The sequence below is a fragment of the Pristis pectinata genome, chromosome 10 (genome assembly GCF_009764475.1).
Source record: "Pristis pectinata isolate sPriPec2 chromosome 10, sPriPec2.1.pri, whole genome shotgun sequence".
NCBI lineage: Eukaryota > Metazoa > Chordata > Chondrichthyes > Rhinopristiformes > Pristidae > Pristis > Pristis pectinata.
Window position 1 is genome coordinate 24,890,118 of NC_067414.1, and position 26,456 is coordinate 24,916,573.

The window sequence follows — 26,456 nt, forward strand, 5'->3', positions numbered from 1 at the left end:
TAGACAGTACATAACAATAGGCACTGAAGGAGACTAGGAAGAAATTTCCATAGATTTCAACTAAGTATTAATGAGGTACAGGAAAAACAGAAAGACCTGAAAACACTAAGCAGGTTTGGGAGCTGTGTTAAGAAAAAGAGTTAGAGTTTCAGACTGAAGGCCCTTTATTGGAACTGGGAAAAAGAGAGTAAAGCAGATTTAAGCTGCAGAGAAAGTGGGCAGACAGATGGATAGAGCATGGGAATATCTGTGAGAGGCGGAAGCTTGAATGCTATGAAGATAAATTGTTAATGAGGGCAGTTAGAGGATGACAAATGAATGTGATGTATTTAAGCAACAGCTCAGGAAGTGCTAATGGAGATGGAAGCTGCAATAAGATTCCACCACCAGACACATTTTCCCTTCCCCTCTCCTTTCGGCATTTTGAAGGAACCATTCCCTTCATGACTCCCTGATTTTCATCTAATTATAAGAATCCTTTACAGGGAAATCAACATTTACCAAAAAGCAAAGATCACATCCAACGAATCTCCTTAATTTGTTTTTGGAGAGCAGTACAGATAAAAGCTATGTCGATTTTCAATAGCTTTGGGCATTGTTCCAAGTGAAAATAAATAGCCAATTAAAATAGTACGAATTTTCCCAAAGAACTAAATATTAAAAGAATTTAAGGTAAATGCTGGTAATATTTTTGGTAATAGATTTAGGAATCAGAATCATTTGGGAAAGGTGTAAAATGAGACTGGGGAAATATCCAAAGTGGAGTCATGAAGACAGGAGTGATTATAGACATATTATTTTCAAAGTATGTATAATAAATGAACTGGTTGTTGAAATCAGTCATAAGCTGGCCAAATTTGCTGATCATATGGAAGTAGGCATTACAGCAGAAGCAGGATTTTTTTTAAAGAAACATTTGAAACTGGGATTTAAAATCAACTATGGGATCAATTCACGGCTAATTAAACTATCATGTATTTTTTATTTTAAAAAATCACGAAACAAATTTATACAGTAAATGGCAGAGGGAGACTAGGAAAAAAACTTTGGCTGTTATGTGCAGGTAAATGCAGCACAAACAATGTGTGCGCACTGGACAGCATAGAAGCATCACTGATTGCAAGTACAAATCAGGATTAGGGAATAAGCCACGAGATCAGAGAAGCACAAGTTTCACTGCTGTGAAAGAAAACAGGCAAAATAACCAAGTCAAATATGTAGAACATTCCAAAGCAATTTACTCCAGATGCTGGAAATGTGAAATAATAACTGAAAAATGATGGAAATACTTAACAGGTCATGCAGCACATGTGGAGAGAAAAAAAAATGAGGATGATAATCAGCATGAATGCCCTTTCAATCACACACTGAAAATGCTGAAAAGCACATTTAAATCAGATTTCGGGGCATGGTGGCAATGTTTAGAATAATGCGCCAGGCAGATAAGCTGAGACGAAAAATTACATGCAACAAAATGCAACAAGACGGGGTGGGGGGTGGTGTTGGCTCTGGGTTTTAATTATAAAGGTCTAGTTTACCAGATGGACTACCCAAACAGCTAAATGTAAAATTATTTTGTTATACATGATGTATCAAACAATAAATTTGTCAAATTTGGATTATGCTGATCGTTAGCCGTGACTGTTTTCTTATTTAGTTTGTTTCTAAGTAGAACAGTTCAGAGTCCAAATGTTCAAGGCAACAGTATAACTGTTCCTAAACTCTAGTTCCTTCTATATCAACAATGCATTATTTAATCAGATGTGAAAAAACTGAAGATATGAAATGATTCAAATTTATATAATCCATTACATCTCTAAACACATTTCATACTGTTTCTTCAGCTTGTAAATGTAGTTTCTGAGAACAATGCAAACCAGATATACCTTTGCTTGAAGCATATAAATTTCCTCATTCAGTTGAGGAAGTTTCTTCAGTTCTTCATTCTTGCCAACAAGTTCCTCTTCTTTCATTTCCAGCTTTTCTTTCAACTTCTCAACCAGGCTGTGCTCGGCATTCCATTTCTCATGTGCTTCTTCTAGTTTTTGTAGTAGGACAAGCTCCCTACATACATTACTGGGCTCTGGCAAACTCCATCTATTTCCTTTTGAAATCTCTTCATCATCTCTTGTAATTAACTGTTTAAAATGATGATATTTTAGGAAATATACATACTATATCTTCTGACCTTACAGGTTGTCACCACATTGCAAATCAGTCATCTTGATGCTGACTCATTAGCAAACGCTGAATTGAGTTTTATTTTAAACTCAATATTGTGGGAGTCATAGGACAGTACAGCACAGAACAGGCCCTTCGGCCCACAGTGTTTTGCCAACATAGCTAATCCCTCCTACAGAATGCCCATATCCCTCTATCTTCCTCTCATTCAAGTGTCTATCCAAGCACCTCTTAAAAGCCCCCCCTCCCCAACGAATTTGCCTCCCCCCTCCCCAACGAATTTGCCTCCACCACCCTATCAGGTAACGCATTCCAGGCATCCACCACTCTCTCAGTAAAAAAACATAGTCCTCACGTCTGTTCTGAACCTACCCCCTCTCACCTTAAATGCATGCCTTCTGGTATTGGATTGCTCAATAATGGGAAAAAGATATTGCTTGTCCATTCTATCTATGCCCCTCATAATTTTAATAATTTTTACAGTGGCATGCAAAAGTTTGGGCACCCCTGGTCAAAATTTCTGTTACTGTGAATAGTTAAGTGAGTAGAAGATGAACTGATCTCCAAAAGTCATAAAGTTAAAGATGAAACATTCTTTTCAACATTTTCAGCAAGATTAGTGTATTATTTTTGTTTTGTACAATTTTAGAGTTTAAAAAAAAAGGAAAGGAGCACCATGCAAAAGTTTGGGCACCCCAAGAGATTTGAGCTCTCAGATAACTTTTACCAAGGTCTCAGACCTTCATTGGCTTGTTAGGGCTATGGCTTGTTCACAGTCATCGTTAGGAAAGGCCAGGTGATGCAAATTTTAAAGCTGTATAAATACCCTGACTCCTCAAACCTTGTCACAACAATCAGCAGCCATGGGCTCCTCTAAGCACCTGCCTAGCACTCTGAAAATTAAAATAAATGATGCCCACAAAGCAGGAGAAGGCTATAAGAAGATAGCAAAGCATTTTCAGGTAGCCGCTTCCTCAGTTCGTAATGTAATTAAGAAATGACAGTTAACAGAAACAGTGGAGGTCCGGAAGACCAAGAAAGTGTTCCGAGAGAACTGCTCGTAGGATTGCTAGAAAGGCACATCAAAACCCTCAACTGACTGCAAAAGAATCAGGAAGATTTAGCAGACTCTGGAGTGGTGGTGCACTGTTCTACTGTGCAGTGACACCTGCACAAATATGACCTTCATGGAAGAGTCATCAGAAGAAAACCTTTCCTGCGTCCTCACCACGAAATTCAGTGTCAGAAGTTTGCAAAGGAACATCTAAACAAGCCTGATGCGTTTTGGAAACAAGTCCTGTGGACCGATGCAGTTAAAATATAACTTTTTGGCCGCAATGAGCAAAGGTATGTTTGGAGAAAAAGGGGTGCAGAATTTCATGAAAAGAACACCTTTCCAACTGTTAAGCACGGGGGTGGATCAATCGTGCTTTGGGCTTGTGTTGCAGCCAGTGGCTCGGGGAACATTTCACTGGTAGAAGGAAGAATGAATTCAATTGAATACCAGCAAATTCTGGAAGCAAACATCACACCATCTGTTAAAAAAAAAGCTGAAGATGAAAAGAGGATGGCTTCTACAACAGGATAATGATCCTAAACACATCTCAAAGTCCACAATGGACTACCTCAAGAGGCACAAGCTGAAGGTTTTGCCATGGCCCTCACAGTCCCCTGACCTAAACATCATCGAAAATCTGTGGATAGACCTCAAAAGAGCAGTGCACGCAAGACGGCCCAAAAATCTCACAGAACTAGAAGCCTTTTGCAAGGAAGAATGGGCAAAAATCCCCCAAACAAGAATTGAAAGAAAGACTCTTAGCTGGCTACAGAAAGCGTTTACAAGCTGTGATACTTGCCAAGGGGGGTGTTACTAAGTACTGACCATGCAGGGTGCCCAAACTTTTGCTTTGGGCCCTTTTCCTTTTTTGTTATTTTGAAACTGTAAAAATAGAAATAAAAAAGTAATCTTGCTTAAAATATTAAAGAAACGTGTCATCTTTAACTTTATGCTTGTTGGAAATCAGGTCATCTTTTATTCGCTTAGCTATTCACAGTAACAGAAATTTTGACTAGGGTGCCCAAACTTTTGCATGCCACCGTATACACTTATACAGTCCTAATGGTCCTTTGGTTTAATTTATTATGATTAGGCATGTAGTATGTACAGTGTATTAAGGAATATATCATATATTCCTTTATACATGATTAGTTTTAGAGTCAGAGTCATGCAGCACAGAAACAGGCCCTTTGGCCCAACTCATACATGCAGCCCGAGATGCCTACCTGAGCTAGTCCCATTTGCCTGCATTTGGCACATATCCATCTATACCTTTTCTTTCCATGTACTGTACTTGTCTAAGTGCCATTTAAATGTTATAATTGTACCCGCCCCTACCATTTCTTCTGGACTTTTTCTCAACTTTAAACTAAAAGCATATTGTTTTACCTGTTCTGGTGCATGGCCACTGAGTGATTTTGCATGATTTGGCCTACTGTTCGCCTGTTGCTGAAGCTGTGCTGTGAATGACTGCACTGAGGTAAACAATGCATTTTCAAAGTTATTTTCAGCAGATTTTCGTTTTTCTGATCTGATTGTCTGTGTGGTAAGTAACTGTCCTATTTGAGAAAGGGAGAAAAATAAAGTACAAATTATGAACAGTGATCATTTTAGCATAAAAGGCATGATTGAAGATTTGAGGGGAAAAAAAATCAGTCATGTTGACAAAAAAAATGACTAACATAATATAAAAAGATGAACATGATCAGACTGAAAATAGAACACTGAATCAAATGATGCTACTTTTAAAATGCATCTTATATAATACTTCCTAGGATCATTCTCAACAAGCATCTCAGCAGTGGCAATGTCCAACTAACATCAGAATCTTTAGTGTTTTCAATAATTAAGATACTCATTTGTTTCCAACAGCAGATGTTTGACTGGGTTTCCAGAAACAACGAAACATGCCACTGACTAATAACATGGAGGAAGGAATTTAATCCTGGCAATTGTTGCATATAAAAATATAACTGTAAGTATTTTAATTCACTAAATATTTTAAAGTACTTAAAAACTTGGTTATATTTCAATATTCATTCATTGATAATGAATTAAATTCCTCATAGACCCTATCTAATAGGGGAGTACCTTTCACACATAGTTTGCAGTTGTTCAAAACAGCTGTGCATCTTTATCTCAAAGATCACTAGGGGAGACAATAAATGCTCAATTTGCCAACAGCGCCCAGTCTCCAAGAATTAAGAGGAGAATAAAATCAACACCCCCACAGTTGACAACATTTCAAAATAAATATCATCTCCACACTTTTTCAGACTGCAAGAAGGGACCTTACCTTTTGGTTTGCCTTTTGTATGGTCAGATGGGGATCTGGCTTTAACACCCTTAATTGGCACAGTTTGTTTTGTAGGAGACAAATGGGCTTGTTTTTCACCAGCACCAAGCGGATCTTTCTTTATTGGACCAACTTTGCCATATCCTGAACTTTTGACAGATGCATAGTTTCCACCAAAGTGCTTCTTGTTTCTTACCTTAGGGCTTTTGGTCTTGGCAGAAATCTGCACAGCAGTAACAATTGAATGGCATTATTCCATGAGAGGTGAAAATCAATAAATCCCACTAAAACAACTGCAATATCATTGGTCTATATATGGTGTACAATTAATATTATTGAGATATAAAGACAACTCAAACAAAATATTATACTTGTAAACTAGCCTTTAATCCCACAATTATGGCAAGACCCGAGATTAAATCAACCATTAGATCAAATGGTTTCTATTATAAAACAATACCAAAAAAGATGCTGACTGAGTGACTCAAAGAGTTCTTACTGCTTTTGTAAAATATAGGTATCTCTACTGCATATCACTCAGTATTTTTTTGGGCCTCAGGAGCTGATGATAGAGGAATCTTTTCTGTTGTCAACAATATGAGAGATGGTTGTGGTAGTTCTTTTTACTTTCGAACATTGATAGAACCTGACCTTAATTCATTTTAACTTGTTCACAATGATTATCTTTATAACTTGAGAGTATAAATGGGGCTTGGTATCAGATAACAACATATTTTTGTTAGTTTGCTGCTGTGGACTTAAACCTACTTGGAACCAATAGATATTTCTCAGGTACTTTGCTCTTGCAAAGAGAAAGAAAATTTGTAACAATAATTTCCAATTACATAACAACTTTAGAAAAAACATTCCAACTATCTGTACTTGATTCACAGAATTACTAACAAGGTAGCATTGTTTGAAAAGTGAGATAGAAATAGACCAAATTAGTACAGGCAGCCACTCTTACATCGGCAGTATTGGGAAATTTTCTGAGCGTTATATATCACCATTTAGAAAGGTACAGATTAATCAACATCAGTCCGCATGAATTTGTTAAGTGAAGTTCAACTTTGACTAAATATTGAATTTTCTGAGGTATAAACAAAAGGCTTAATAAGAGTAGTGGATCTGACATAGTCTCTATAGATTTCAGCAAGGCATTTGGCAAGATCACACTACAAACTGACTACAAAAATTAAAAATGCAAAGGATCCAAAGGAAAAGTGATGTTGGATTCAAAACTGACTCAGTGGTAGGAAGCAAAATGTGATGGTGGATGAGTATTTTAAGTGACTGTCAATTACAGTCCCTTGCTTTCTTTGATAGTATTTACGAGTTGGAATTCAACGTGGTTCATGACCCAAAAATTAGCAATGTTGTTGATAGGGTAGATCTGTAGATTCAATGAAGATATCAATTACCAAGTCAGGTAAGAAGATTTCAATGCAGAAAAATGCAGTGAAGCATTTTGGGAATCCAACCAAAGTATGATAACATATTATAAATGATAGGATATTCAGTATAGAGGAGGAGAAGGATCTGATTTTCCACAGATTTCAAAAGGTAGCAAGGCAGGTAGACGTGGCTAAGGAGGAACATGGGATGCTTTCTTTTATTGGCCAAACTGTAGAATAAAAGAGTTTGGAGATTATGTTGGAACTGTACAAAACAATAAGCAAGCAACAGCAAGTGTATTGCATGTAGTTTTAATCACCACATTGCAGATGGATGTGATAGCATAACAGAGATCAAAGAATATTTATGAGGATATTGCCCTAGATGGAAAAGTTTCCAGCCATGGATAGAAATACTGGCTAGGCTGGACTTATTTCCTTTAGACCAGAGGGAAACCAAGGGGAAAGCAAATCAAGAAATATAAAATTATGAGACCTATATTAAATGAAAAGGAAGGAACAATTTCCTCAGCAGTGTGGTAAATAACCAGGGGAATAGATTTTTGGTAATGTAGAAGTAATACAGGAGGGTTGAGGAAATAATTTTTCACCAAACTAGTGAAAAAGCCTAAAAAGATAGTTGTAGCAAGAACTCATGCATAACTCGATAGACATCTTGTATCCCATAACCTATAAGGATATGAATCAAGAGCTAGAAAGTAGGATTGGTCTTGGTGGTTCTTTCTCAGACATGATGAACTGATTGGCCATCTAGTCTACTGTATATTTCAATGATTCCTCAATACAATTTCAGTTCCAGCTGTCAATAGATAAAATTTCATCCCATCATCCAACTTCTCAGTCAGATGAGCAGTGAGTTGGAAACATTTGTTTATAAAATGTTAGCAGCGTATTAAAAGCAAAGTCTATACTTCTATTAAATACCAAATTACACCCTACAAAGGTTTATTAAATAAGAACAAAAGCGGGCTCGGCAGCCCCTTAGGCTCCAAAATTCAATTTGGTAAAACAGTGCAATGCCTCAATCCCATCCGTCTGCCTCTGCTCGGATTTCACTTGGAAGCCATTAATTAACAAATAATTACCTCTCCGTTGCAAAATTGAGAACTCCAACTGTGAATTTTTTTTAAAAAGTAGCATGTTTCCTTCCTTTCAAAGGAAAACAATCCATTGCTGAATAAATCCGTTGTTTCAGATATAATGTAAATCCTTATTCAGTATAGCGGCTCGTCTGTTGATTAGTATTTGTCATCAAATACCACATGAGAAAAAAAAGTCTGTGCTCAAAATAATCTCAAAAGACTAGTGCTTTTATAGGGACTTTTACAAATTTCAGCATTCAAAAGTATTCAAAGTATAACTTGCATTTATATTGCAAGCATTAATGCAATTTCACACACATTCATTAGACCATAGAGAGGAGATAGATGAAGGACCATACAACTTCTAGCACACAAAGATACTTGCTAGAAGTATTACAATGCATTGTCTGGAACCTTTCTGATATTAGCATAAATTGTTAGAGCACTGAATTCTGTCAAACTCAATTTTCATCTGCCTTGCAAAAAATTGGCATGGGAACAGACTACAGGACCAAAATAAGAAAACATTTTGTCCTCCAGCATCATCAGATGACACAAAACTGAAAACAAAAGAGAAAAATAAAAATGAAAGATAAATGCAAATTATCTCATAACATATTACTGAGCGTATCTAAGCACATAGGTCCAAAGTAAATGTTTGCATAATACATAATATTAAATCAGGTGTACCTGATCATCTCGGTGAGAAACAACTTGTGAAGTGGAAGCTATGAGACTGTGTTTGATTGCAGAATTGAATTTAATGTCATTAATTAAGGCTTCCACAGCATCATCAGAAATTGTACTCATGTGGTTTGCATTTTCCTTCATTGATCTCTCAGATAATTCTTTGTACGTGTTGGGTATTTCACATAAATTATTAAACTGTGATTGAAAAAGACCTGGACTGTTGGAATCCTTCAACATCGGTTTACTGGACATTTCTGCAACTTCATTTGTACTACAAAAGGAAGAGATGATGAAAATAATGACATTGTATCTGTATAATCTGGATGTAAATGCCTAACCAAAAGTTAAGTAAAATTACTTGCTCTTGATCCCTTACAGGAAAAAAGAAAGATTTCTGGCAAAAAGCCAGAATATGGAAATCTATTGATTCAAAAAAAATACTAAGGCTAATTAAATCAAAAATGGAAAATATGAAAGTGCTTACAAAAACATAATCAGGTCTACTAGCATTTGTAAAATGTCTTGTTACTGTTTCTAGACCAGATTTTTGCCAGTACTGAACTATGGAGAGATAAAACAGGCTTGTGCTGTTGATAACAGCACTTGTCAATCAAACCATTGTATTCAAGCTCTTGGATGGGAATGAGCAGTATAGATTTAACCAAAAAATGAACACTTAGGAAAACTACAAGTATAAGTGAATTCGAAAGAAAATCAGATTGTTATATGACAGAGAAAACAATTGAAGGCTTATGATAGGAAAAAAATGCAATACAATTGGTTAAATGGTAGATGGTGGTCTCTTCTAGTAATGAAAATGCTTGTTCATTGGCTAAATTGCTGAACTAGTAGTCCTGTGGCAAATCGCACTGCAGTAACAAGGGAATTTAAATTCAGTTTATTAATAATGTGAAATAAAAACATTTGTCAGTGACCACAAAACTATTGGATTGTTAGGCTGCCTGGCTAGTTAGGAAACACCCTATCCTAGGTAATCAGGCCTATACTGTATGCAGATCTAGACCCCTAACAATATGGCTGAATAATAATTTTTGAAATAACCTCGCAAACTACTAATGGAGTACAGTAGCATAATGGTTAAGTTACTGGTCTAGCAGCCGGAGTTCTGGACCACTGACTCAGAGACGAGTATGAATCTTGCCATGGCAGCATAAATCATAGTAATGGTAACCACAAAACTATTGAATTATCATAAAAACACATCTAGTTCCCAATGTCCTTCAAGGAAATCTGCCATTTTTACTCAATATGACTCTAGACCCACTCAGGTGTTTCCTCTTAACTGTTGCCTAGGTTCAGGGGTAATTATGGAAACATAATAAATGCTGGCTTTATGAGCAACATTCACATTCAATGAATGATTAAGTTAAAAACTTGAATGAGACTACTATGATAAAACATAGTAAAAACAAAATTTGACACCAGCATCAACCTAAACAAAGGAAGTGGACATGATCAAGGCATTTTCAACACAGTCAACTCCATGAAGTGGACTTCAAAGTCCTCCTCATAAGCGTCTGGGGAAAATTGTTAAAATTGCTAGAGTTGTTAACCAATACCTTAACAGTCATATTTATTGTCCCATCTACCAAAATGTCTGACCAGCAAGCCATTAAATAGTAAGTGAAGGAGAGTGACGAACAGCAAATGGCCACTCTAGGATACATTTAAACTGAGTGAAGCAGAATGTAGGATGCTGCAGGGTCCTAGTCCACCATTAAATGATGGGTACATAGGAATGTGACACACTGCAAAAGGTGTCTGTGATTGCCACTAAATTGTGGGAAAAGGCAAACAGTACACACAGCAAAATTTTTTCCCCCAATCTGCCATTACAAAAAATATGTAAGAGGAGAACCTGCTGCACTTTAAATAGTCACACCAGCGTGCCACTGAAAAGGTGGTAAAAAGGGAAGGTGACAATGCTGCAAACATCTGTACTTCACTACTATTTAAACAACTAAAGGAGAATGGTACATGCTGCAAAAAGACACCAGAATCTATCCTTAAACGGCATATAATGGGGAGTGTGACACATTGCAAATGGGTGACCTGGACTGCCTTTAAGTGGTTGGTAAATGGGATGAGGACCTGGAATATTTTTAAGGCAGACACTGATATATTCTTGATAAGCAAGGGCTGAAACATTACCCTGGATAGATACAAATCTGGAGTAGTGGTTACAATCACTAGAGCAATCATGATCTTATTAAATGTCAGAACAGGCTCAAGGGAGTGAGTGACTTACTCTTATTCAGACAGTGGTCCAAAACTTTGGCTGATAGTTGAGTGCATTGGCATATAGTTGGGAAGTGCCCTCAACATTGACTGACACCCATGAAGATTCACGACACCAGGGCAAACATAGGAAAGTATCACCTACTGCCCTCCTTTAACTGAGGGATTCGTACTCTATGTAGAACACCACGTAGAAGAAACAGTGAGAACTGCAAAAGCACATATGTACAATGGAAAGCACAGATGGAAACTTCAAAATCCATTATCAAAAGCAGCTCAATAACACCACCACAAGACAGACAGCCCATATGGAGAGAAACAAGGAAGATGACCTACAATCTCATCCTCACTGAGCAACCTGGCACAGAACTGCACAGACCTAATAGAGTCTTTGAATCAGATGTAACCATCCAAACTTGAGACCACCTCCCTTGGAACTCCTTTTTTTGAATCATTCCAATGAGATTTCAAGCCCTTCCATAGAAGTGGAATTTTTCCTATCAGTCACTGCTGACACCCAAAGTGATTGTTACAAAAATAAGTAACTTTCCAGACCTGACTGCAACCTTTGACATGGCTGCCCATGCTATCCTCCTCCAATGCCTCTCCACTGTTGTCGAGAAATTCCATTTTTATCTACCTAGCCATTGGCAGATAGACAAGAATGGCTTTTCTTGCACCCACAGTCATCTCTGGTGTCCTTCCACTGATGAAACTACATGCCAGCAATAAATGTCAATGATGCAAAATTTACATTTTCATGCACTTTGTTTTAAGAATGCTGAATGTGGTTTTCCAAATGCTTATTAAAACTGAATAGTCGCATGACAGTGATGAAAGAGGCCAGAAATGCACAGGCAAAAAAACCAAAAGGTGCATGCGATCATAAGGAGAAACTTAAGATTCTGATGAAGAAAAAAAATGAAGGTGAAGCTTGAACAAGTCTGTAATTTTTATTCTCACTTATTTTTCTTTATTTCTGTATTATAGAGACTGAAAAATGATGCATCTCACTTTTTAACAATAACTAAGAGTGCCCATTTTTTCCAGATGTTTATAAAAACTGAAAAATCATTCCTGAACAGAAACAAAAATAAAAACTGAAAAAAAAAATCAAGTACCCAAAATTTTTAGAACCTGCTCTCAGCCTCTGTAGAACCTAATACATATCCTGGTGCAACACTTCAGAGTGAAATGCCATATTTTGTACTAAAGATAACAAACACATAACATGTGCATACTACTGGCCCAGTCAGATAAACACATAATAAAGATAACCAAAAAGCAGTACCTTACTGAATGCAAGTCAAATCCTCTTGGAAATGGAGCTTCCCCTTTGATAGGTTTCATTAGTTCTTCCACTGTAGGCAAATCTTAAAAATAATGTGCAATTTAAGTAGTGTGGAGCTTGAACATTTTATTGAATGACTCAATGTTGAGAGTGCTACCAAGTGAGCCAACCTATTACTAAAAGTATTTTAAAATATTAACGATACCTGAGAAAGCTAAATAATTTTGACTATAATTCATTTCCAAGTACTTTGCCCAAATTATACAAGCTGTACTGAGCATTAATATTTAATATAAAAAGAGCTCTAATTAAAAAAAACACATAAAATTAGCATACTAAACCTAATATAGAAGCCGCTGTTGAGTTAGTATGCCAATTACATTTCATCACTCTATACCATCCATTCCTTCCAACTGAAGGAAGAAATATAGTAGCAGATGGCACAATGTAGATTGGAGACACAAGAAAGACTGCAGATGCTATAAATTTGGAGCAACACACAAAATACTGGAGGAATTCAGCGGGTCAGGCAGCATCTATAGAGGGAAATGGACAGTCAATGTTTTGTGTAAAGACCCTTCATCAGGACTGGAAAGAAAGAGGGGAGATGGGGAATCTACAAATGTAGATTGGGTTATTTTCAGTAAATCTTCCTTCAGTATATGTTTATATATATATTGATATAGTAAAGGACTGTCATGGTTTTGGCCATTCAAATCCCTCACAGACAGGAGGGAAAGTAAGCAGTTGAGATAAAGACAATATTTTAATAATAGAAAAATAGCAGCATCCACATATATATTATGTACATCATATAAAAATGTCCAAGGACTGCACAGAAATGCAATTAAGTTATACGTGGATCCCAAGCCAAGGCAGTGAATATTAAAATGGGTAGGCAGAAGCTTGGTCAAAGACTTAAGTTTGACAAAGGATCTTGTGCAACAAAAGAGAACAAAGCTACCCAAAGGTTTATAGAGGGAACTGTGAAGTGTGGGTTTAAGAAGGTTTCTTTTTATGATCAAACCTTAAAGCTGAGCAGCATCAGTGCACAAAGGTAATATCCTCATGCAACTACAAATAGCAGCAGATAAAGAATAGGTGACATATAATAAATACACCTAAACTAAGAAGAAGAACCAACTATCTTTATAGATAATTTCAAAAACAAATTATTGACTTTGAATCAATATTTTGATTTCTAGTTCAGGATTTTCTATAACCTGACAACTATAATGGTTTACTAAAAGGTGACATATCAAAAAACTTACCTACTTCTGTGATTTCCACACTGCTAAACTTTTTCCTTTCCAACAACTTTCCAACAGGTTTTAATCTACATGGTCAATATTTACTGTAGTAAGATAGCCTTGTCATGTGTGCATATGTACAAAGGGTCAGAAATTGTTTAATCTTCTATGAGGATTTTGCTTGCTTTTTAATCATAAATGGCATATCTCAGTTTGTACAAGTGCACATAAAGAAACAGTTAATATTGTTTACTCTCAGGTTTTAGTTTAATATGCAAGAGTAGAATTTGGTACTGTATTTTTTTTAAGCTTCTTCTTAAAATGCAGAATGTGTGCTTTATGCCTGTTGACCCCACATTTGCCACATTGTGAAACAAGATAGTTAGTCTTGAGTGAAGATGTGATGAGCAGAGGATGTTGAGCAAAATCTTTGATGATAAATAGTTTAAATTGTTGTCATGCACCTCACTACTGAGGCTCTTGTTCACAATGGCTGTTACTACAATATAATGAATTAACTAGGACAGTTGTGTGACGCGAGGTCTGTAGAGACCCCAAGCTTTCCTTTGCAATTTGCATGGAGAATGGATCAAAAGAATTTTGCTTATTTCTCTGTACAGCAATTGTTTAGACACATTGTCTATATCAATGATTTGACTGAACACGACAAAAGGATCAAGTTGCAAACCATGTGGTTGCCGGATTCAAATGACCTTGTATCATCCTGGTTACAGAGCTCTTGGGACCATTAAGTATTGGGAGAAATCCTTATTCTATTTACAGGAGTAAATCGAAAGACTTGACCTTACTTAGTCCATGTGACCGTATTTAGGTTTAACATAGCTTTAAGAAAGGTAAAGTGATTTATTTAGTTGAATTCTAAAGGATATGCCTAGCACAATAAATAAGGGGAACCAGATGTGGTAAATATGGATTTTTTGAAGGTTTTTGATAAAGTCCCACACAAAAGAGGTTGGTCAACAAGATCTGAACACTATAATTTTCAGGCATTTTAAAGAAAGAAAGAGTGGGAATAAACAGATTCTTCTGCGATGAAGACAAAAGATACCACAGATGCTGGTATCTGGAACAAAAAACAGAATATTGGAAGAACTTAGCAAGTCAAGCAGCATTTGTGGAGGCAAAAAGGTGCAATCATCAGTCCTGATGCAGGGCCTCAACCTGAAATGTTGATTTACATCTTTTGCCTCCACAGATGCTGCTTGACCCACTGAGTTCTTCCAGTGATCTGATTTTTGATCCCTCTGTGATAGTGGAGTACTGCAGGGATCGGTGCCAGGGCCCCTATTATTCACCATCTTTATCAATAACTTGACTGAAAGGACCAAATGTCATCTTTCCAAGTTTGTTGGTGATACCAAACCAAGTAGGATTGTGAATATAGAAGAGGATGAAAAGAGTCTTCACAGAATACACACAAGCTACCTGCATTGGCGGAAACGTGGCAGGTAGAACTCAGGGCAGAAAAATGTGAGGTCATTCACTTTGGTGAACATAACAGAAAAGCAGAGCAAAATAAGGGGTTGATCATTTAGGACCGAAATTCCTTCATTCAGAGGGTAGTGAACCCTTGGTATTTTTTTTAATCCCTGAGGGATGTGGAGGTTCAGTTATTGAATTCTTTCAAAACATATTTCAATAGATTTCTGGATATTAAGGGAATTAAAGGATAGTGCCGGAACACGGTACTGAGGCAGATTAACCATGAGGGTTGCAAGTATTTGGAATTACTTGCCACAGAGAGCTGAGGAGACAGAGACCTCAGGTTTAGTTAAGGCTTAAATAGCTAGATTTCTAATCAGTAAGAAAATAGAGAGTTATGGGGAAAGGGCATGAAAGTGCACTGGAGGAATGTCAGATCAGCCATGTTTCTATTAAACAGCGGAGCAGGCTTGAATAGCTTAAATAGCCTACTCCTATTTCTACTTCTTATGTTCTTATTTATTACATTAGTCACTTATTTTGCAAGAAAATGCTAAAACTCAAATTCCAAGTCAATTTTCTGCTCACCAGATTCAGCTGTAGAAATATTCTTTGCCGAGTCCCCAACGTGGCTCTGAAGATCTAGAGCAAAGTTAGTGTCTTTTCCATTTAATGACTCATGTCCTACACCTGTACTTCCCAAAGACTGATCAATTTTACGATATTCTTGATGCAAGGCCTCAATATCACTGTTAGTTTGCCCATAGGAAATAGCTGGAAAAGAAAATGAAACAATGATTAACACCTCCCCAAATATGATGCAGTAATCTTTGTACTGGCTACAGAAGGTAAATGACATTGATATTTCTACTTACTGGATTATTTCATAACAGCACAATTAACTAAACTTACACTACTTCCAAAAGCTCTGCAAAAGAACTAAATTCTGCACAAGAATAACCTTTTGCACTTCCAGACAAAATATTTCAGTTGTGCTATGGCCTTCTGTTCTCCTACCCATCTCATTATTCATCTATTGACATGTTGCTCAAGAAATGATAATCTGCTATGTTATAAAATGTTACTTTTGCAACATGATCTTTGGAATTTCTTTAATCATTTAGAAAACTCTGTAGGAATAGGAATTTCTCCTCTGCCTCGATGAGCAAAGATTGCTTTTGTTGAATACTTCTTGGCAACAGATACAGTATAACAAGTTGCAAAGTCACATTTGAAGACGGAAATGAGCTAAGATCTTTATTAGTCACATGTATTTCACTGTGTTTCAATGTACATCTTTAGCGTCGAGTATTCTTGGGGCAGCCTGCAAGTGTCACCATGCTTCCGGCACCAACATAGCACGTTCACAACTTCCTAACTGGTACATCTTTGGAATGTGGGAGGAAACAGGAGCACCCGGAGGAAACCCACGCAGACACGGGGAGAACGTACGAACTCCTTACAGACAGTGGCTGGAATTGAACCCAGGTCTCTGGTGCAGTAAAGCGTTACGCTAGAGGGGAAAAGTTTAAAGGGGATGCACGGGGCAACTATTTTTTTATATAAACACAAAGAGTAGTAGATGCCTGGAACGCACTGCAGGGGTGGTAGATAAAATAGTGGCATTCAAGAGGCTTTTAGATGGGCATGTGGAAAATATACAGGGCATGGAGGGATATGGATTATGTGCAGGCAGAAGGGATTAGTTTAATTTGGCATCGTGCTCGGACATCGTGGCCAAATTAAACTAATCACAAAATGAGTATTTCATCTACGAGTATTTTGTTAGGTCTTATACATATTATGGTACTTTGTTCAACAAACAACATTCCATAAAACCAAAAGGAAATTGGTATTATTAAATAAGGCAATAATGTCTAGATGTCTTAAGTTGCATCCTTGTTTACATTTTTATTGGTTCTGCTTTTATACATTAATATCTTAATGATACTGAGAATTCATATTATTCTTTCAAAAAAATGTGCAGAATGATGCTCTGAAATGATTGCTAAGAGTTTCTGCTTTTAATGTAATCAGAGCACAAATTGTGGTGATTTTGCAAATTGTTTTCTCAAAGTCATTTGCTCAGTGAACTGTAAAACCTACCTTGTGTTTATGCAAATTGGGCAATGCTTTAGAATGGCTTTAATAAAAAGGAAAAATATTTCTTAAATATATTTAAGAATGGTACACTGATGCGGTTTTAGTAAAATAGATTTAATCAGACAAAACAAATAGTTTCAATCAGTGTCTGGTCTGTCACGAGAGGGTAGCTACTTTAAAATATTGCAATGGGAGCAAAGAAGTTGATTTTAATATCAGTTAGCCCAGCTTGCTGCATTATCCATACATCCGTGATGAACTGATTGACCTCATTTTATGTTGGTGTTGCTCTATGGTTGTTATTTATGCACCAATTTAAGTCTTTGCTCTTACATTAAAAATTAGCAAATTACTGCCAGAAAATATATACAAATGTGCATCAACATATGCATAAATAGGTCTTATTTGTTGTTGATGATAATAGGTTAGTATTTTAATTTATCATTTTCTTTTTTTCAAGCAGACACAAATGACAGACTAGATCATTATTTTTTATTATTTACCAGTGGCATTCATTTGGGATGCTGTGTCTTGTCCATTTTTTTCATCTGTTGAATTTTTTTCCATAGATTTGTCATCCCCAGATTGTAATAACTTCTGTGTATCCAGTGTTGAATCTAATGAATCTAGCAGCACAACTATAAATTATAAGAATAAATAAGTACAGCTCATACTAACCAGAAAATTTACATTTTTATAAAAGAAAGCTATAAAATTAATGATTTTAAATTGCAAAGTATTTTCTCACATTCAATAACAGGTTTTCAAAGTAAGGGATAGAGGAATAGGTCCTCTGATAATGTGCTTAACTCACTACATACTAACAGAATGTGCATTGAATTCTGCTTCAAAAATATAGTTCCATTGACTCTAGTGGAACCAAATATCAGATGTGGAACTCAATGCGCTATTGCTGCAATCAACAGAAGATTACTTTCTACCCCAGATCCTTTGCTGACAACAGCATACACATCGAATATCAACAGGAACCCAACCTTAGTGTGAAAATATAATGTAATTAGAACAAGATGGGTTCTCTCATCTTTAAGATATGAATAGTATGAGGAAGCCCAAACTCAAAGTAATTCATTCTAGTCTGCCAAGGAAAGAAGCTTCCTTATTTCCTAATTTGGAAGGATTACAAGAAAGTATCCTTATCAGAAGATGCAATCAGTTGTAGGACAAGAGGAGTTGAAAAAAAATCTAAGAAACCCCAAACACATGGCCTTCTAGATTCATTGCTACCTCATGGTAAGCATTTTGAAAGAAATTGACTCAGGAGGTGCAAGTCATAATGTCCTGCAGGATCTGAATTTTTATAGGGAGGGGGAATGTGAGCTGGTTACAATGATGTCTGAACAACATGCAATTACCATCAATTAAGAATGGATGAATTGTACTTACCTTTTGCTAGCATGCCTGGCTTTGCTTCCTAAAATAAAAGTAATGCAGATGAATTTGGTTATTTCAAATAGCACCTAGTTTTGTTAAAATTCAGCAGTAATTTTTAAAACTATAATCTAGGCCTTGCTTTCAAGTGGCTCTTTATACACTTTCTGCTCACTACTTCCCCACCAAACCATAAGGAGAGAAGCAGAATAAAACCAAGGATGGAGATGAACAACCAATGTTTAAATTCAACATCACAACAAATCTTTACATTTCTAAACATCTTGCCTTGTCTCTAACTTTAGGTGTAGGTTATGTTTAAGATTTTTCATCGTTTTCTTTTCCTTCATATGCTCACAAGTTGGAAGATACTTTGCAAGTCCAGGTTCTCTCTAAAGCACATGAAACCTGTGGCAATTCAAGAACAAGATAAAATGCAGCTCACAGATGAAAAAATTGACCACTCTGCTATCCACGTACATGGCTACTCATTTATGACGTCCTCTTACTCAAAATGTAAACTACATGTCTCCAAATAATCCCTCCAATTCATATTTGACTTTCCAGCTGGTGAAGCTACATCAGTGCTTCTGCTGTCTCATGCTGCTTCAGCACTGTTGACTGCTAAATCGGTATCTCCCATTCCATTACCATGGCAACACTGCCTTAACCAGATTGGTTTTCATCATTTTTAAGTTTATGCCACTGAATTCAGTTTCTGTATCTTGCAACTTAGAGCAGTCTCCCTTCATTTTCACTGTGGTAAGTAGCTTCTATCTCACTGATTGATAATTTCATCCTAATCAGTAGCCACTTTCCTCCTACTCAAATGCTTAAAGGCCCATTGCAAAGCTTGACAGCAGTTTACTGCAGGGATGAAGAAACTTTGCATCATTGTTCGTAAGGTATTTTGGATAAAGCTTTCAAAATGTGCATTTGAAGTCATTGAATGTGCCCTATGTCCTCCACACATTATGTCATACACAGGAAGAATCCAGATCAAATATACACAAGTGTGCTGTGTGTATGCACGTGGTCAGTGTGTGCATGCAGTTTTTTTAAGATATAATTTAAACAGCATACAGAAACATCATGTTAAGCAAGAGAAGTTCTTATTCTAATGGTGCGTAGTTACAAATGTATTTTTATAATAATTAACCTCACAATATGAATAACAGAAAACTGTGAGGTTTACAATACCGTAGTAAACTATTACAAAATTATTTTTACATTACAGTATTCTGTTACGGACTCAGTGAAAGTCCCTTTAAGATAGAGAGTGTGTGTGTTTGTGTGTGTGGGGCGTGCTTACATCAACAGAAGATAAAGGACGTAATGACGTTGAAGAAGAAAGAGAGAGAGAGAGAGAAGGGAGAGAGACACCAGCCTGCTTGTTTTCTCTATCGATGGATGAGAAACAATAACTGTGTTTGCCACTGAAATCCATGTATGGAAGTTGGAAGTAATCCGGTGGAGTTCACTTTGTTGCTGACCTGTAGAAGGAAACAGGTATTTGTGTGTGGACGACCACGGTTCGGATGCTTTTCGGGGTGAGGAAGTCACTACCGAGTAAACACTGGAGTGTCGTTTGGGTTCCATCGTGGAACATTTGGATTTCGTATGTACTCTCTCTATGTTTTTCTACTTCTACATCTTATCTTCAGACAACGGTGGTTGTTGAAGAAGCCCTTGCTCATGTTTCACCTTATGGCTTGCGGAACTGAACTTTAAGAACCATTCCGGAACTGGGAGTTTTGGACTTTGTCACACACACACACGACGAGTTTAGTTTTGGGGTTAACGTTCGAGGTCTAACATTTTTGAATTCTAACATTTTTACTTTTATTTTACGTATTATCATAAGTAGTGATTAATAAAATAGTTTTTAACACTAAATCATGCTCAGTGTGTTTCTTTTGTTGCTGGTTTGTGACAATTCTTTCTCTTACATCTTACAGAAGTTTTTTTTTTGTCTGAGTGTCCCACTAAAGGCAAACAGTTTTTAAATAATCCAACTAATACATCCCATCTAAAATTTGAATACACCTCCAAAACATAAAAGCTCCCAAAGATATTTGGAAAAAAATTAAAAGGTGATTTTACTTAGGCTACTTATGACAATCTTAAGAGATGATGAAATTTCATTTCTCCAAGCAAAGCATTTTAACCCATAGTGAACCACGTTAAATAAACCAAGCTAAACCCTAGGCAAAAGCTTAATTTTTTTGTTACATTTATTCAGAGTGAATACAAGATGATTCCAATGGTCAATGAAGAGCAAGAAGCTCTGCTGATCAAAGTTCCTTTCTCAACTCAGAACTGCCAAATTAAAACTATCTTTGATCATTCATCTCCTTTGCTATTTATGGAGATACTATTTATCATGTGAACAAACTGGTAGCTCTTCAAAACCAGATGTAAAAAGCTTGGAGGAGCCCTAAAGACATGATAAACTGCCAAATAAATTAACATTCCATTTTTCTGTTCGTAGATGTCTGGCTGTGATATGTCTGGAGGGCACTTCTAAAACCAAGAGCTACACCAGCAAAATTGTGCCCTACAGGCTCCAGCTAATTACAATCTAAAACTATTTAAGCAACCAAAAGCTGTAGATACTCAAATAATTCAGTAAAAAAAAAGATGCATGGAGTTTAACATGAATTTTGAATTTGATCCCAAGTGATTGCAGTTTTCTTTCTATACAGGTTCTCCAGTTTTCCAGAAACTCTTCAGATGAAGATTTACTCGATGTCTCGGGAATTTAATCTATTTGTGGCTTTCAAGGCCTAACGTGCAACTAAATGGCCCATCAAGACAAAAGATTTGGATACTTGCAGTTTAAGCAATATTTCAATAATAACCCTGATGAAATAGGGGGAGGAGGCATCTTTGAAGTTAGCAAATTATCACATTCATTCCTTACTTGAGTTTAGCTTTAAAGGCCCCAAGTTAAATTCTTCCAAAAAAGACAAAAACTACCAAGGTCAAATCCCACAGATATGCTGAAATGAAGGTTCTATAAAGCACAAGCTGGTAAAGGAACACATTCTTAGATGCTGACACATGATACCACAATTATTTCAGACACTGCCAGCAACCCAAATTAAATTCTAATGAAGTGCAAACAGGTCAAAAGTGAACCTATATGGCAACTATAAGCAAACATATTATACTGGAGACCAATGATTAATTAAAACATTAAGCCTCATTATAGTAATATCCTAATATTCCATCATAGGACTTGGTAGAAAGGCAAAAACTACATCAAAGTTTTGTAGGTTATTCCAAACATTTGTCTGTGACCAAGGAAGCTCTGACAACCATCTTACATTTCTGTAAATAATTTCCATTTCTGTCCCCTACTGTTGTCTTACTCTGCAGCTGTAATTCTACATGGACCATTTTTACAATTGGTAACAGCCTGGTTTACCTCTATGCAATGAAAACATGGTGCAACAGCAAGAAAACAGGCAGTGATCAGTAGTCTGATCTTATGCTCTTTAAAAGCTACAAAGTGACCTACCTTTGTTGATGCTTTGTGACCTTTAATCATAGAGTAATAGAACATGGAAACAGACCCTTTAGCCCAACTTGTTCATGCCAACCGCATTGCCCATCTAAGCTAGTCCCATTTGCCCGCATTTTGCCCTTATCCCTCTAAACCTTTCCAGTCCATGTACCTGTCCAAATGTCTTTTAAATGTTACTGATGTACGTGCCTCAACAACTTCCTCCAGCATCTTTGCTACATCATGGTTCATCCTCAAACTTCATCTTTGCTACATTATTGTATTGTCTACCCAAGACCTTTACTAGTTTTGTTTAACAATATGGACTTTCTTCCCCCAGTTCAAATGATCTCTTTGCAAGCTGCTGGCAGAACTTTTCTCACAAAAAAATGCACTATTATTAAGGCATGTCAATTCAAATATTTCCAGTTAGGGTCTTAGGTATTCTTTTTTATTACTACTATTTGGCTGTCGAAATTGGTTGCCAATTCAAAATATCCGTCCCACCAAGTTTAATTTACCTATTCATTATGCTTGCCCCGATTCAATATTGGCCTCCCTCATCCTGCTACTATTATCTCTCCCTCCATCCCAGCACTACCAAATATCCATACTGCTACAATTTACAGCCCCAAGACTTTGCTTTCCCAAGAGTGAAAAATATTTATTCCCAGATACAAAAACAAAAAAAAAGATGGAAATATCAGCAGGTCAGCAGCATCCGTAGAGAGACAAACAGTTAATGCTTTAGATCAATGATTTTTCCTCAGAACTTGAAGACACGTGTTTTCTCACTTTTCAAGTTGCAGGCAAGGGAGCAGAGTAGAGAGAACAAAGGAAATGTCTGTAATAGGGTGCCAACAGCATCCAGGTATTATCTAGGAGAGGGTGATGCATGCTTGTTGATCATTGCTGATCTGTCTGAAGGAAGTTTAAACAGAGAGATGAATAAGGGTAGAGAAGTGAGAAAAATAAAAAATAACGGAGGATCTGTGAGATGTAGAACACAGAAACTACCAGAAATCTTAAATAAAACAGAATGCTGAAAATACTCAATAGGTCAGATAGCAACTGCGGAGAGAGAAAAACTGAATTCATGTTATAGGTGGATGACTTTTCATTGGAACTGGCCAGCCCTCAACAAACAGGAAAAGCTGGTTTTCTAAACGTGCTGAATTCAATATCAGATCCAGATTGCTACAATGTGCCTAGATGGAAGATAAGGTGTTATTCTTCAAGCTTACATTGGCTGGGGAGGGGTGCCAAAACAGGAGAGATCAGAGTGGAAGTGGGGCAGAGAATTAAATGGAGTGGCATTTGGAAGTGCAGGGTTATGCTTGGAGACTGAACAAAGATGTTGTATCAAACGATCACCAAAACTGAGTTTGCTTTCTCCAACAAGCACCCAATTAAATACACTAAATTAGAAGTGCAAGTGAATTGCTGCTTCACCTGGAACAGCTACTTGGATCACTGGATTTTTTGTGGGGTGGGGGAGGAAAAAGATAAAGGGCAATTGTGGGGTATTGCTAAAAGGAGGGGAACACCTCCAAGTGCTAAGTGAGGCATCAGCGCATTATAAATTTTTTTGTCATCCTTTCCTGGTTTCCAAAATGTTCTCCAAACTTGTGGCCAACCACTGTATGTCCCTTTCTTTCAATCTGACACCATCTTTATCTTCCTTAGTTAGCCACATATGGATCAACCATCTCAGGAGACTTTCCTCAATGGGATACATCTTTGTTGAGAAGGATGAAATATATTCTTATATGTTTGTCACTGTTTATTCATCACCTATACCTTTGTAAATGCCTTTACGTTTGAGATACTAGATTCATACCCAAGTTTGTCATTTCTGAGCAAGGTGTGAAATTCAACCCTGTTATAGAGTCACAGAGACAAACAACATGGAATCCCATTTTCCGGCATTCAGTTCATAAGCTATAAAGCCATGGCCTTCAAAAGCTCATCTAAAAATTAAATGTTGCGAGTGTACTTATCTCCACCACCCCCAATTGGCGGTGCATTCTGTTTTTCAACTATACTTTGTGTGAAATAAAATTCTACCTCAAATCCCCCCTAAATTTCCTACCCCTTACCTTTCACCTATGCCCTCTGTCATTAACACCTATTCTTGGGGTACACGTTTCTCAATATCTATTCTATCTATGCCCCTCTAGACCTCAATTTTGTTCCTCCTTAAGTCTTCCATTTCAAAGAAAACAAGCCCAGCCTATCCAGTCTCTCCTCACAGCTGAAACGTTCCATCCCATGCAACACCATTGAAAATCTCCTTTGTATCTTCTCCAGTGACAAATCACGTTCTTCCTATTGTATGGCAAATTGGATCCAAAATTATCTTGGTAATAGGAAGCAGAGGGTGTTACTGAAGGGTTGTTTTTGTGATTGCTAGCCTGTGATTAGTAATTACTGCTGGGATCAGTGATAGGAATCAGCCCTTGCTGCTTGCTAACTGCATTAATAATTTGGATATGAACATAGGAGGTATGATAAGGAAGTTTGCAGATGGCACAGAAATCAGTGATGTTGATAATAGTGAGAAAAGAGAGTCTTAGGCCACAGGACAATAGAGGAACACAGAACAGCACAGTACAGAGACAGGTTCTTTGACCCATGATGTCTGTGCTGACCGTGCCAGGATTGACTAATCCCCTTTGCCTGCACATGGCCCATATCCTTCCATTCCTTGCCTGTTCATCTGCCTGTCTACATGCCTTTTAAACGTTACTATCTGCTTCCACTACTTCCCCTGACAGCACATTCCAAGCACATACCACTCTCCATGGAAGAAGATTTGTCTCATAAATCTGCTTTAAACTTTCCCCCTCTTAGAACCATAGAACCATACAGCACAAAAACAGGCCCTTCGGCCCACCATGTTGTGCCGTCCATCAAACCACCCTCACACTATCTAACCCCTTCCTCCCGCATATCCCTCTATCTCATATTCCTCCATATGCCTATCCAACAAACTCTTGAACCTGTCCAATGTATCTGCCTCCACCACCACCCCAGGCAGTGCATTCCATGCACCAACCACTCTCTGGGTGAAAAACTTCCCCCAGACATCTCCCCTGAACCTCCCACCCATAACCTTAAAGCCATGCCCTCTTGACTTGAGCGTTGGTGCCCTGGGAAGGAGGCGCTGACTGTCTACTCTATCTATTCCTCTCAATATTTTATATACCTCTATCATGTCTCCTCTCATCCTCCTCCTTTCCAGTGAATAAAGCCCTAGCACCTTAAGCCTCTCCTCATATTCCATACGCTCTAATCCAGGCAGCATCCTGGTAAACTTAGAGCTAGTCTCCCACCCCTGCACAGCCCACTTTTACCTCCTGCCCAAGATCCACAGACAAAACTGTTTGGGCAGACCCACTGTTTCAGCCTGTCCTTACCCCACCAAACTTATTTCTTCCTAACTTAATTCCATTCTTTCTCCGCTGATCCAGTCCTTTCCCACTAATATCCATGATAACCTTTGATGCCATCTGCGACACCCTGATCCTTATAAATCATTTAAGAAAAAGGCTGTCAGGGCTTTCTGAGCCAGGTCACTGGCCACACCTCAAAAGGTCAAGTCACTGTTTTATGGGGGAACTCGCTGGCAGAGAGGGTCAGCTGTGCTAGCCCTCCATGTCTAGATAAGGTTGGTGCAGCCAGGACTGCACACTGAGCATCAGGTTTTGTCAGCTGGTTGTCTCCAGCACGATCTGGCCATCTCCAGCACCATCTGGCCAATTGTTTCCAGTACTACAGTATCTATGCCAAATCATCTATGCAATGTAACTAGTCAGAATTTGAATATGGCAAAGCATAAAGCTGGATTAATAACTGGAAACTATCTGATTATATTCAGTCAATATAGAGAACCAGTAATGTACTCAAAACACAGAAACAGCACTGGCCAATTCATTCCATTGAGGCTATTCTGCCAATACTGTCATACTCTGGATATCTTACTAGTTTATTGCCTCCCTCTGAATGGATAGAATACTGGAAAAAGTTCACAAGAGGAAGTTATTCATATTATGTTGTGAAAACTGGATTAATGGGTCACAAGATACCCTCTTACTCTTAGCATTATTTGTTCCCATAACAAAGAGCACATATTTTGAAATGACATCAGCTGAGGATCTCTCTTTGACCAATAAGCTTCACAGAAGGGGATCTTGCTACCCTGCACATTGACAATTGCACTCTTGTATTCCAAGCACTTTTTTTTTAAAATAGAAAGATTCCCAACCTTAATCATTTGACAATTCATGGCAGGAATTCAAGTTTATAACATGATTACCTGTTCTTTGGCCTCTCTGGCATCTTCAGTGCTTTCTAGAATACATTCAGTTTTCATTATATTGTCATTTGAATCAAATTCTTCACCTCCAAACTTATCAGAATCCTCTTCAAAATCTTCACTGTAGTGTTTTGAAGCTAAGTCCAAAATTTAGAATATTTATTCTGCAGATAC

General features: G+C 37.4%; 1 protein-coding gene across 3 annotated transcripts in view; it reads right to left on the bottom strand.

The window, feature by feature from the left end:
* cep162 (centrosomal protein 162) overlaps positions 1 to 26,456 on the bottom strand; it is a 108,155-nt gene that overhangs the window by 64,978 nt on the left and 16,721 nt on the right. For all 3 annotated transcript variants that reach the window (XM_052024437.1, XM_052024435.1, XM_052024436.1), the window contains 9 exons: positions 26,283 to 26,419; positions 18,472 to 18,499; positions 17,571 to 17,705; positions 15,553 to 15,738; positions 12,272 to 12,353; positions 8,722 to 8,992; positions 5,535 to 5,757; positions 4,628 to 4,797; positions 1,887 to 2,138 (listed from right to left, as the gene is read on the bottom strand). In XM_052024437.1, coding sequence (XP_051880397.1) covers positions 1,887 to 2,138; positions 4,628 to 4,797; positions 5,535 to 5,757; positions 8,722 to 8,992; positions 12,272 to 12,353; positions 15,553 to 15,738; positions 17,571 to 17,705; positions 18,472 to 18,499; positions 26,283 to 26,419 — 1,484 coding nt within the window. The remainder of the gene's footprint in view (positions 1 to 1,886; positions 2,139 to 4,627; positions 4,798 to 5,534; positions 5,758 to 8,721; positions 8,993 to 12,271; positions 12,354 to 15,552; positions 15,739 to 17,570; positions 17,706 to 18,471; positions 18,500 to 26,282; positions 26,420 to 26,456) is intronic.